Raw genomic sequence first — 12561 nt, forward strand, 5'->3', positions numbered from 1 at the left:
TTTTTTTTAAAAGAATCACGTTTGCAACCTTAAGTAAACCTGACTCAGGCAAGAATTATCAACTGATGATAAACCTCACATTTTATGAAGAATGGACAATTTCCAAAATCTAGAAGTACTTTCCCCTGAAATTACTTATTGTAAGAGTAACCAGGTTGAAAAAAAAAGTCTAACCAAATAAAATATCACCAATAAGGAGCAAATATCATATGCCTTCATATGTGATACCCTAGGAGAAACTATCACTTATGCAGTGTTCTACTCAAAAATATCTGGGCTGGGATGTAGCTCAGTGGCAAAGTGCTTGCCTATCAAGTGCAATGTCCTGGGTTCGATCTCCAGTACCAAAAAACAAAAGACAAAAAAAAAAATCTTACTATGAGGGGGAAACAAAACTACCTTATTCTATGAAAATAGCAAGTGCCATTTCTTAAAAGTCAATGCAACAAAACTAAGGAAAACCGACGACATTTCCAGATTAAAAACAGAGCAGGCAGTGGGATGTAAAGCAAAACAGACTAAATGTTAACATCTGACTATGGACTGAATCCTTAAGAAAAATGCCACAGAAGATATTATTGGGACAAGTGAAGGTACTTGACTATATGGACTGTGTGCTAAATATTTACTGAAAAGAGCTTTCAGTGCAAGAACCCACAAGCCTATTACAAGTACTCTATCTGATACTGATCAGATACACACTGATAACAAACACCTCAGTAGAGAAATTGACAAGACTAAGTGATCAATGTGCTGAAAGTGTCTAGAACCCTAAGTAAATTAACAATGCTGCAAAGACAGAAACCATAACCACTCACCTAACCAAGAAAAGCACATGGATTTGGGTCCTCATGTGACTTTTCAAGAAAGGTTTCAAGTTTCTGATACTGAACATAAAACCGTGTAGATGCCAAAGGGAAATACTAGAATGGCTAGTTAACTATAAAGTTTAGTCTCAGGTTTTAACCCCACTCCCAAATATCTAAAAACACACATTATACTGTCTTTCGAGTTTTAATGACACTAATAGCTTTATTTAACAAACACTGAGTGACTACTATGTGCAAAAGCACTATGCCAGGTGCCATGAAAGATACATAGACGAAAAAGACACAGTTCCTGCCCACAAGGAGCGTATAATCTAGTGAGGGAGACAGACATATACACAGATAACTAGAATACAAGGCAGTAAACAAGAGTAGGCAAGTGCTGAGTGTGTGGCCTGAGTGTAATACTAACTAGCCTCAAGGTTCCAATTTGAAACACTGGTAAAGTAGTGTTGGCTGCTTTGAAAATCCCATCTTAAGATCAGTGTAACAGATATTTAAATGGTCCTACCCAAGCAGCTGGAGGCAAAAGAGTAGGCCAAGTGAAGGGGCTACTTGAAAGCACTGTCACACCTACATACATAGTGCTGATGCAAGTATGTAGGAACAGCTAAAAAAGACTTTATATATATATTTATATATCATCTGTCCTTTGGTTAATGGCTATAGCTACTGTTTTAAACAATATATTTTTTATATAAAAAGGAATTTGTATAATCCCAGAAAAAAATCAATTTAAGGATTAGTATTAATTCAAGAAAGAATCCTGTCATAGGCAAATTTTTACTTACTAACTGAATCTTCTCTATATCTATAAAGCTCTGTAGCAATTAAACGGTTAGACATCTATGTATTGCTGAGTAAAAACCTCTTAATGTAAATTCAGCCTTCTGAAGAAAATGGTCACGTACCTGAATAACACTATTCTAATAGCAACAAGAAGGCCTTAAAGAGATTTAAGGAAAATAATTTTTAATGCTTCAATGCAAATGGAATACACGCTGATTAAATACAATTCAATGTTCTTTGAAAATATCTCAATGACAGCGTTTAATACCAGTTAAGGCCAGCGAAAATGAAGCAAGGAAAATATTACAAGTATTGTCTTTCATTGGTTTCAGGTATCATTGCCTATGACTATGCAACCCAATCTTTTCCTTCAAAATTCCATTTGTGGGGACTGATGAGCTTTGATTTGCTTTTAGCTCACAGGCTAGAAATAGTTGCTGACCACTTCCTCTTGGCAGTAATGTCTGAAATAACTGGCAAAATAGAAGCACACTTCCTGGCTGCTTTTCCTACTTCCTGAATTGGAGGGTTTACTGCTTAGCCTGTTTCCTTCAATGTGTCGCCATGGTCTTGGGTCCTCTGCTGCTTTCTCTCAAGGAAACGAGCCCGTGCATCTGATATGGATTTGTCATCATTTCTTCTTTGCATTTTCTTTAGAACTTCTTTTGATATTCCATCTGAAAACATTACAAATTAATTCAGTAAAACTTTAGTTTTGAATTTCAGTACTAGAGAAAGAAATGTCCTGATTTTTCAATGCTAAGTAAAGAATTAAGAAGAAATTAAGTTCTGCTTTATCAAAAGAAATAACGTATTTATGCTTAGAAAGTAAGAACCTGTACAGGAAGATGTACCTCAGTGATAGTGTGTGCTTTAGCATGCATGAGACCCTAAATCTGAGCCACCAAACACCCACTACCACAACAAAAAAGCACACAGAGAGGAAGTCAGCACAACTTCCCCTAACTCAAGCATGCAGGACAATGATACAATACCACAACAAAATACTAAGTGGGTGTCATTTCTAAAGACCTTTCTATGATTTCTTTTTTTTTTTTTTGAAGATACTTATTTTTATTTTTTGCCAGTGCTGGAGCTTGGACTAGGGGCCTGAGCACTGTCCCTGAGCTTCTTTTTTGCTCAAGGCTAGCACTCTACCCCTTGAGCCACAGCACCACTTCTGGCTTTTTCTGAATACGTGGTCCTGAGGAATCAAACCTAGTGCTTCATGCATGCTAGGCAAGCACTCTACCTACCACTAAGCTACATCCCCAACCCCTTCCTATGATCTCTTGGGTAAAAAACTTCACAATTCTATTTCCCAGTGATGTTAAAATAAGGATATAATATGATCCATCCATTTAGCCTCAAAGCTTTTGGTGTATATGAACTGATAATTAAATTTTCTTCCCTATTTCACTATGACTACTTATGTTGCTTGTCTTTCCTCTTTTCTTAATTTGTTGGTTGTGAGGCTTGAACTCAGAGCACTGTCCCTAAATGGTTAGAGATAAGAGTCTCACGGGGACTTTTCTGCCCATGCTGGCTTCAAACTGCAATCCTCAGATCTCACCCTCCTGAGTAGCTAAAATTACAGTCATGAGCCACTGGTGTCTGGCCTTATGCTGCTTTTCTAAGGACCTAAATTTTTTGAAAAAATAAAATTCTGAAGTAATAATTCACAAAAGTTTACAAACAAGGGCTGGGGATATGGCCTAGTGGCAAGAGTGCTTGCCTCGTATACATGAGGCCCTGGGTTCAATTCCCCAGCACCACATATACAGAAAAAAAAAAAAGAAAAAAAAACCAGCCAGAAGTGGCGCTGTGGCTCAAGTGGCAGAGTGCTGGCCTTGAGCAAAAAAGAAGCCAGGGACAGTGCTCAGGCCCTGAGTCCAAGCCCCAGGACTGGCCAAAAAAAAAGTTTACAAACAAAATAAAAATAGTATGGGAATAATACTGGGAAATAGTATGACTTAATAGTTAAGAGTAGAATAAATGACTCACCCTTAAGCTGCTTCACATTTTCCTTATTGGTCCATCTTCTTCTTGCATCTTCTCTAACTTCACGTCGAGCCACACTGCTCAAATCATGTGCATTCAATTCATGCAGTTTGGGCAACAAATCTCTTACCCATTCATAACGGATTGGACACACAATTCTTGCGTAGACTTTGGTGGTAACTAATACTTCATGAAAAATTATCCATTCAAGTTTGGTTTCCTGTTCATGAAGCTATACAAAGGAATTCATTTAAAGATGGTCATTTAACCCTATTACACATTAGGCCAATCAAATAGCTCAAATGCTCCTAACAATCCAGAGGGATGGATCAACCAATACCCTTACAGCTGTAAGTATGATATATATAATATATGAGGTATATGAAGCTGGGTATTGGTGGCTCATGCCTGTAATCCCAGTTACCCAGGAAGCTGAGATTGTGACTCAAAGCCAGCCTAACAGGAAAATCCATGAACTCCAATTGACCACCAAAACACCAGAAGTAGAGATGTGGCTCAAGTGGTAGAGTACCAGCCATGAGTGGAAAGCTGAGCTTGAGACCCTAAGTTAATGCTCCAATATCAGCACAAAAAAGAAGATGAAAACAACCTCAAAGTGTAAGGTCTGCCCCCAGAGGGCTCCAAGCAGATGCCTCCCACCTGGTTAAGTCTCCACCAAGTTACCTGGATAACCAGCAGACCTGGAGACAGTTACTTTCCCCTTCCCTGAGGTCACATCCGAATCCACCTGGCCACACACCCCTGCCCCTGCCCTACATAGAGCAGGGGGGAATAGGGATTGCCCCTTCTCTCTACCGTGCATCACCTTGGCCACAGGCTAGCAGTTCAGTAATAAACTTTCTTTCTTTTTTTTTTTTTTAAAGCACACCTTTGTTTTACTTATGTTACTTTTGCTTTACTTTGTTATTTTATTTTACTTACAGTCCTATTTATTTTTTATTTATTTATTTATTTTGGCCAGTCCTAGGCCGTGAACTCAAGGCCTGAGCACTGTCCCTGGCTTCTGTTTTGCTCAAGGCTAGCACTCGGCCACTTGAGCTACAGCGCCACTTCTGGCCATTTTCTGTATATGTGGTGCTGAGGAATCAAACCCAGGGCCTCATGTATATGAGGCAAGCACTCTTGCCACTAGGCCATATTCCCAGCCCCCAGTAATAAACTTTCTTGCCCAAATACCGCGTGGCATTCTCCTTTATTGGCTACCTACTTTAATAACCTAACACAAAGTGAAAAGTAAATTCATTTATACATTACTATTTACTTCTATACTTTTTATAAATGTCTACCCTTTATTAAAAATAATGTACTTACTGCTGAGGAAGGATGAATATGAACTGGGCTTCCTCGCCCATCCATTGTACAAAATGTTCTTCCAATTGATCTATAAACAGAAAAATCAAAACAATAAAGCAATAAAGTAGAACATTAAGTCAAACAATGAACAATTTAAAGTATGTTCTACTACAAGGAGTACAATAAGGACTAGGAATGTGGCTTAGTGGTAGAGCGCTCACCTAGCATGCATGAAGCCCTGGGTTCAATTTTTCAGTACCATACAAACAGAAAAAGCCAGAAGTGGTGCTATGGCTCAAGTGGTAGGGTGCTAGCCTTGAGCAAAAGAAGCTCAGGGACAGTGCCCAGGCCCTGAGTTCAAGCCCCAGGACTGACAGAAAAAAAAAAGAGTACAATAAGCAGTGGTAACTCATAAACAATAACATCCTAAGGATGCCACAAAGCACTTGCCCATCCTCAAATTCTATACCTCCCCAATCAACTTCTATATAATTGCAATACACTCTTTCACTGCAGTATTAAGGAAGCTATCAGTGATATAGAAGAGATAGACCTAATGACATTAACACTTTATTCTTTTAATTTTTATCTTAATGCTAACACAACATGGTCAGGAGAGCCACTTTTCCATTTCTTCAATGTGAACTTCTTACTTAGACGAATCCATTTTCAAGTCTACACCAGTAATTCACTGAAACAAAGCTTAGCATCTCTTTGGCTTGGAGAATACTACAAAAATTGCTTTATTTCTTTTCTTTCCTTCTTCTTCTTCTTCTTCTTCTTCTTTTTTTTTAGCCAGTCCTGGGGCTTGAATTCACGGCCTGAGCACTGTCCTTGGCTTCTTTTTGCTCAAGGCTAGCACTCTGCCACTTGAGCCACAGCACCACTTCTAATCTTTTTTTTCCCTATATATGTGGTGGCTAGGGAATCAGACCTAGGGCTTCATGTATATGAGGCAAGCACTCTTGCCACTAGGCCATATTCCCAGCCCCAAAATTGCTTTATTTCATAGGAACAAGGACCATACCACTGCTACTACAGCTGCTTCTGCTATTACTATGCCACCAAAGGCTTGCTGGCTTTGCTGTGATCAGGCTGAGAGAACTCAGTATTGTTTCTTTTGATGAAGGCCCCAGTGTTATCATGGCATGACCTAGAGTGTGCCCCAAAGTAGAGCCTGCAGCCAAACCCAGCTGCAGGTGAGCCAACAACAGATGTGAAACTACTGTTGACAAGCTGAGAGCACAGGCTTTCATTATCAGAACTATCCTAAGTTCAAACCCCAGGACTGGCACACACACAAAAAAGGGACCTTATTAAAAGATCAAAACTGGGCTGAAAATGTGGCTTAGTGGTAGAGTGCTTGCCTAGCATGCATGAAGCCCTGGGTTTGATTCCTCAGTACCACATAAACAGAAAAGGCCAGAAGTGGTGCTGTGGCTCAAGTGGTAGAGTGCTAGCCTTGAGCAAAAAGAAGCCAGAGCCAGGACTAGCAAAAAAAAAAAAAGAAGAAGAAGAAAAGAAAAAGATCAAAACTAAGACTCTCATAAATTAGTGTTGTCAAGACATTGTTTTCTCAAGTAATACCTAGAAAAACAAAATGATCTATCTTCTGGCTTACATACAGTTTTGTTTTGTTTTTTTTTTTTTTTGCCAGTCCTGTGGCTTGAACTCAGGGCCTGAGCACTGTCCCTGGCTTCTTTTTGCTCAAGGCTAGCACTCTACCACTTGAGCCACAGTGCCACGTCTGGCTTTTTCTATATTTGTGGTGTTGAGGAATCAAGCCCAGGGCTTCATGTATGTGAGGCAAGCACTCTACCACTAGGCATATTCCCCGCCCTACAGTACAATTTTTATATTATAATATGCTACGTCTCTGTTCAAAGTAATTTTTCACTATTCTAAAACATAACAATTAGAAAAATCTCATGTATCTTTTTTAAAAGATTTTTTAAATCTCCAAATGGTTCTATAAGTGGGTTATAATTTAATATGTCCATTTATGTCTCCAGTAAATCAGGATCAGAAACACCCTTTGTATCATTCTCCTCCATCTCTAATATCCCTCCCCAATTGAACCATTTTCAAGTTTCCCCTTCCTTTTTCACATATGTATATTGAGTATTGTGGCCACATTAGTTCCTAATTCCTTTTTTGTCTAGAACACTTCTACTAGATCCACCTCCCCCCCGCCCCCGTTGACACTATATGGTGTAACTTCCTGAGAGTCATGTCTCTTAATTATTTGAAACAGTTTTTCTCAAGAGTTTCACTGCTGTATAGACTATACCTTAGTCAACTAAATGATGTATGTATGCACAGTCACCTATGTGTGTTTACATGGAAGGCTGAATTCTGGGTCTAACGTCCACATATGAGAGGAAGTATGTGCTCTTATCTTTCTGGACATATTTATATGTATACATACACAATTTTACACACACACACATTTTTGGAGTATTTTTGATGCCAGTCCTGGGCCAGAATGCTGTTGAGAGCTTTTGTGTTCAAGGCTAAGGCTCTTCCACTTGAGTCACAGCTCCACTTCCATTTTTTGTTGTTGTTGTTGAGTAAGTAGAGATAAGAGTCACACAGACTTTCCTGCCTGGACTGGCTTCCAAGGACGATTCTTATATCTTATCCTCCTAAGTAGCTAGGATTACAGATGTAAGCCACTGGTACTGGCAACATATTCATTCATTCACTGTAGGACATCTGAGCTGTTTCCATAGGAAACATTTTTCTAATTCACACCTTTAACTTCAAATTTTATATCTTCCTATACATTTATCCTTTAATACTAATATTAATATTAATTTTTTAAAATTAATATTTAATAGTTCATATATTAAAATGTAGTAGTATTTCTGATCCACCTCTCAAAGTCTTACCTTCGAGCAACGTTTTTGAAGTAGCCTGCACAAAGACATCTTCGTAGTACTTCATGTTTAGGACCTTCAAAAGTCTCTCTTGGGAAGTCACTTTGCTGAAGAATATAAATTTAGTGGTGAGTCTAACAGAACAATTTGAAATACTCTTATTTTTAATTTAATTATTTTTTTTTATTTAATTTTTATGCCATTACTGGGGCTTGAACTTAGGGCCTGGACACTATTCCTTAGCTTTTTCACTCAAAGGTGACACTCTAACACTTGAGCCACAGCTCCACTTCTAGCTTTCTGCTGTTTAACTGGAAATAAGAGTCTCCTGGACTTCCTTGCCTAGGCTGTGGTCCTCAGATCTCAGCCTCCCGAGTAGTTGGAATTACAGGTGTGAGCCACTGGTGCCAAATCTAATCTTTCATTTTCATATTTTGTTGGCTGCAGGGCTTGAACTCAGGGCCTAGGTGCTGTCCCTGAACCTCTTTGTGCTCGAGGCTAGTGCTCTACCACTTGAGCCACAGTGTCACTTCCAGTTTTCTGGTGGTCTATTGGAGGTAAGAGTCTCATGGACTTTCCTGCCTGGACTGGCTTTGAACCTCAATCCTCAGATCCAAACTCCTGAGTAGCTAGGATTTACAGGTGTGAGCCACTGGTGCCCACCTTATATTTTGTTTTTAATACTTTACATTCCGAAAGACTTCTGCTCAGGCCAACGTGGCATAAAAAGGGGTAGGATTTACTCTTTTACCTGAAATAACGACAAGATGGACAAAAATACAGGAATATTTCAGAGTTCTCAAAGCCTGGCTACCAGAGATCTGCAGAGCATTTGTTGAGATGAGTACTGACTAGCATAGGAATGTGAAGAACTATCAGCCTAAGAAAATAACCTAAGAACACACAGTACTTAGTATTCAGAAAGGACTAGAAATTATGACTATTCCTATAAATTAGGTTAGAATGCCTTAAAACATACTTAAATTTTAGGGAGAGTACTCTGAAGGGTCTTGCCCCAGTGGTACAGTGCTCTAGAATGAGCACTGCTTTAATCTTGTACAGCAAATCTAGCAAGCAGATCCCAAAGAATCAAATAGTTTCCAAGTGGATATAATAATTTAAAAAAATAATCAACACCTAGTACAAAAGAATTCACAAAATTTGGGCTGAGAATGTGGCTTAGTGGTAGAATGCTTGTCTTGTATGCATGAAGCCCTTGGTTCAATTCCTCAACACCACATAAACAGAAAAAGCAGGAAGTGGCGCTGTGGCTCAAGAGTTATAGTGCTAGCCTTGAGCAAAAAGAAGCCAGGGTAGTGCTCAAGCCCTGAGCCCAAGCCCCAGGACTGGCAAAAAAAAAAAGAATTCACAAAATTTGTCATCCACTCAGAAACTACTAAACATATATAGAAGTAGGAAAATACAAGTCATAAGAAAATAAATAAACACAAATCAACACAGAATAAAAGTATTAACTAAATCATGTATACTATAACTGGACTATAGAGTTCTGTGAGTATAGTGCAGTAGTAGAATACTTCCCCAGCATTATCCAACCTAAAAATATGTGACAAGTAGAGACCACAAAACAATTCCTTTTTGTTTTAATTATACAAAATCCAACATCTAGAGATGGAAAATAGTGCATGGGATTAATGCCCAACACCACAGAAGTAAAGAGAGTGGATGTAAGGACAAAGCAAGTAGAAAAACATTCACTCAAAATTAAACATCTAGTTCTGGAGGCATAAAGGAATGGAGGGCACTTGCCTAACAAGCACAGGACATGTAACAGATAAAAACTAAATAACACCTTTATAATAACATTTAAAAAATAAAAAAAGAAACAGCTAGCTAGGGTGGCTAACATCTGTAATCCCAGAACTGAAGAGGCTGAGGAAATAAGTTTCATGAGTTTGAGGCCAGCTGGTTATATAAAAAGACTACATCTTAAAAACAAGACACCAAAATGAAAGAGAGACAGAAAATAGACAGTGGTTATTTGTATTATTAATGGTCATTAATGATAATCAACATGGAATAATGAAAGTGTCTGGAGACAGAAAATCAAACAATGTTGTATGACTCCTATATACTCAAAAATGATAAATTTTTCCAGGTGCTAATGGGACACATCTGTCAATTTACCTACATAGGAATTGTAAATAGGCAGAGCAGAAAGTCCAGGCAGCCTAAGCATAAACATGAGACCCCATTCAAAAAAGTAACTAAAGCAAAAAAGGCTAGGGCATGGATGAAGTGGTAGTCTACCTAGCAAAAGCAAAGACTTGAGTTCAAACTCCAGTAGTTTGTTTTTGCTTTTTTTTTTTTAAAGATAAATACGTTCTATAACATTCCATTTACATTAAATAGTAGGAAATGGAACCATATATAATGACAAAAGGCAAACTAGTGGTTGCTTCAATAAGGAAGACATGAAGGTATATGAGGTGAGATAAAAGGATTATGAAAGAGCAAACTTTGGGAGGTGAGTATGCTTATGATCTTGACTGTAGTGATGCTTTATAGGTTTATACAGATTTCAAACTTCATCAAATTATGTACTTTTAATATGTGCAGGTAACTGTCTTTATTTCTATTAGGAATTATTCACAGGGTCAGAAAGGTGGCTTTATGTAGAATCAAACAGAAAAAGAAAGGTGGGTAGACCAGAAAGGATGGCAAGAAGAAAGTATGTATAGTAAAAACTTAATATGACCTATATAGGCCTACAAAGAAAAAAAAAGAAAGAGAAGAGTAATCACCTGTTTAAGTTTCCGAATTAGTTCTCGAAGTTGAGCTTCCACACGAAATGCAGAAAATAAGCACCTCCAATGAATCCAATGTTTTTGGCACCATGAAGCCGGAGCTCCACTATAAAACAGACATATTGTCATCTTGAAAACATATTTTAAGAAAATAATTTGTGAAGAAGGGGAGGGGGAATGAGGGAGGAGGTAACAAAATGTACAAGAAATGTACCCACTGCCTTACATATGAAACTGAAACCCCTCTGTATATCACTTTGACAATAATCATTCAGAAAAAAAAAGAAAATAATTTGTGAATAGGCTTTTTTTTTTTTTTTTTTTTTTTTTGCCATTCCTGGGCCTTGGACTCAGGGCCTGAGCACTGTCCCTGGCTTCTTTTTGCTCAAGGCTAGCACTCTGCCACTTGAGTCACAGTGCCACTTCTGGCCATTTTCTGTATATGTGGTGCTGGGGAATCGAACCCAGGCCTTCATGTATACAAGGCAAGCACTCTTGCCACTAGGCTATATCCCCAGCCCCTGTGAATAGGCTTTTTACATACATATGGATTAGCAAATATATCCAAGCATTTTCTCAACTAGCTTACCTATACAGAAGAAAAATTCTGTAAGACCATTTTCAGGAAGAGTTTGAAGGGAGAACAAAGAGAACCAATATATGCCTAAGATATATGTATGCTTAACATATATATGTCTAGCGTGTGTGTATGTGACCTAATAGTCACCTGACTTGAGATGCTGATGTTTTAATACCTCAGCATCATCCCTACTGAACCTCAGTGCCAAAAATCACATAGCTACAGACCCCATAACACTTACCAATACAAAGGATCACCTCACTCACCTTGATTTGCACTGTTCAAAGATAACAGCTAAAGTTGCAAAGTCATTAAATCCTCCAGCTTTAGCTGCCAATTCTCGATGTCTCTGTTCTGCTTCCTTCTGATATTCAGGATCAACTAAAAGAGAATAAGAGAGGCCATTTAGTTCTATTTTACATCACTGTGCCTGCTTTTCCCAAATTCATCAAAATCTGTCCCACCCTATGGAGTATAAGGTAGAACTACCTAAGCTCTTCTTCAGAGGCCTTAAATTTCATCTCAACTTTTCTTCTTTTTTGTTCTTTCTTCCCCCTAATGTTCCCAGTTTGTCAAATATTCATTTAAAAAATCTTCAAGGCTATCCAATATTAATTATAGTTGGTCCCCAACTAATAATAATTCAACTTAGGATTTTCTGACTTTACAAAGGTGTGAAAGCAATATGTATTCAGTAGTGACTATACTTTGAATTGTCATCTTTTCCCAACATGCACCAACATATTAATTCCTTCATGATACAGTATCACCAGCCAGACTTCCATGTTAGCCATGCATTTATTAGGACAAACAAGATACTCTACATGCACTATGTTATAAGCTATGCTCACTAGGGTACAATGTGTATTTGACCTTATGATAGGTTTATCAGCACAGAAACAGTCTAAATCAAAGAATACTGTTTTTATGTATGACATATCCATAGTGTTTTATTTTACATCAATGGGATGTAAAAATTACTTTATTCATTTCATTACAGCTCTATTTCAGCACATATAGAATACAAATTAAAGCTGGGATGACAGGCATGAACCACATCCCCCTTTTTCTGTTGAGATGGTACTAACTTTTTACCCAGGCTGGCCTCAAACCACAGCATCTCATCTCTTCCTCCAAAACAACTGGGATTATAGGCATGAGCCACCATACCTGGGGTATTTCAAGCCTTATATAAATCAAATCAAATTTTGTACTTGATACATCTAGTTTTTGTTTGTTTTGTTGCTTAAAATTAAGTTTTTGAGATTGTTACTTATTTTGATACCACTTTCCCTGATCCTATTCAGAACTGACATTTTCTATGACATCCCAAGTTCCTCATATAGCCTTTTACCCTAATTTTTCAGAATTTTATATTTTCAAAACTATCTGACATGGTAATA

The 12561-nt window shown here is 38.0% G+C and overlaps 1 protein-coding gene across 1 annotated transcript in view; it reads right to left on the minus strand.

Annotated features, from left to right (window-relative positions):
• Positions 1-1005: 1005 nt before the first annotated feature.
• Dhx40 (DEAH-box helicase 40) overlaps positions 1006-12561 on the minus strand; it is a 41362-nt gene continuing 29806 nt past the window's right edge. Inside the window, exons 13-18 of the mRNA XM_048365780.1 lie at positions 11425-11539; positions 10576-10684; positions 7823-7917; positions 4950-5019; positions 3621-3849; positions 1006-2293 (exon numbers count right to left, since the gene is read on the minus strand). Coding sequence (XP_048221737.1) covers positions 2154-2293; positions 3621-3849; positions 4950-5019; positions 7823-7917; positions 10576-10684; positions 11425-11539 — 758 coding nt within the window. The 3' untranslated portion in view covers positions 1006-2153. The remainder of the gene's footprint in view (positions 2294-3620; positions 3850-4949; positions 5020-7822; positions 7918-10575; positions 10685-11424; positions 11540-12561) is intronic.

Source organism: Perognathus longimembris, chromosome 17, assembly GCF_023159225.1.
Source record: "Perognathus longimembris pacificus isolate PPM17 chromosome 17, ASM2315922v1, whole genome shotgun sequence".
NCBI classification, from domain to species: Eukaryota; Metazoa; Chordata; class Mammalia; order Rodentia; family Heteromyidae; genus Perognathus; species Perognathus longimembris.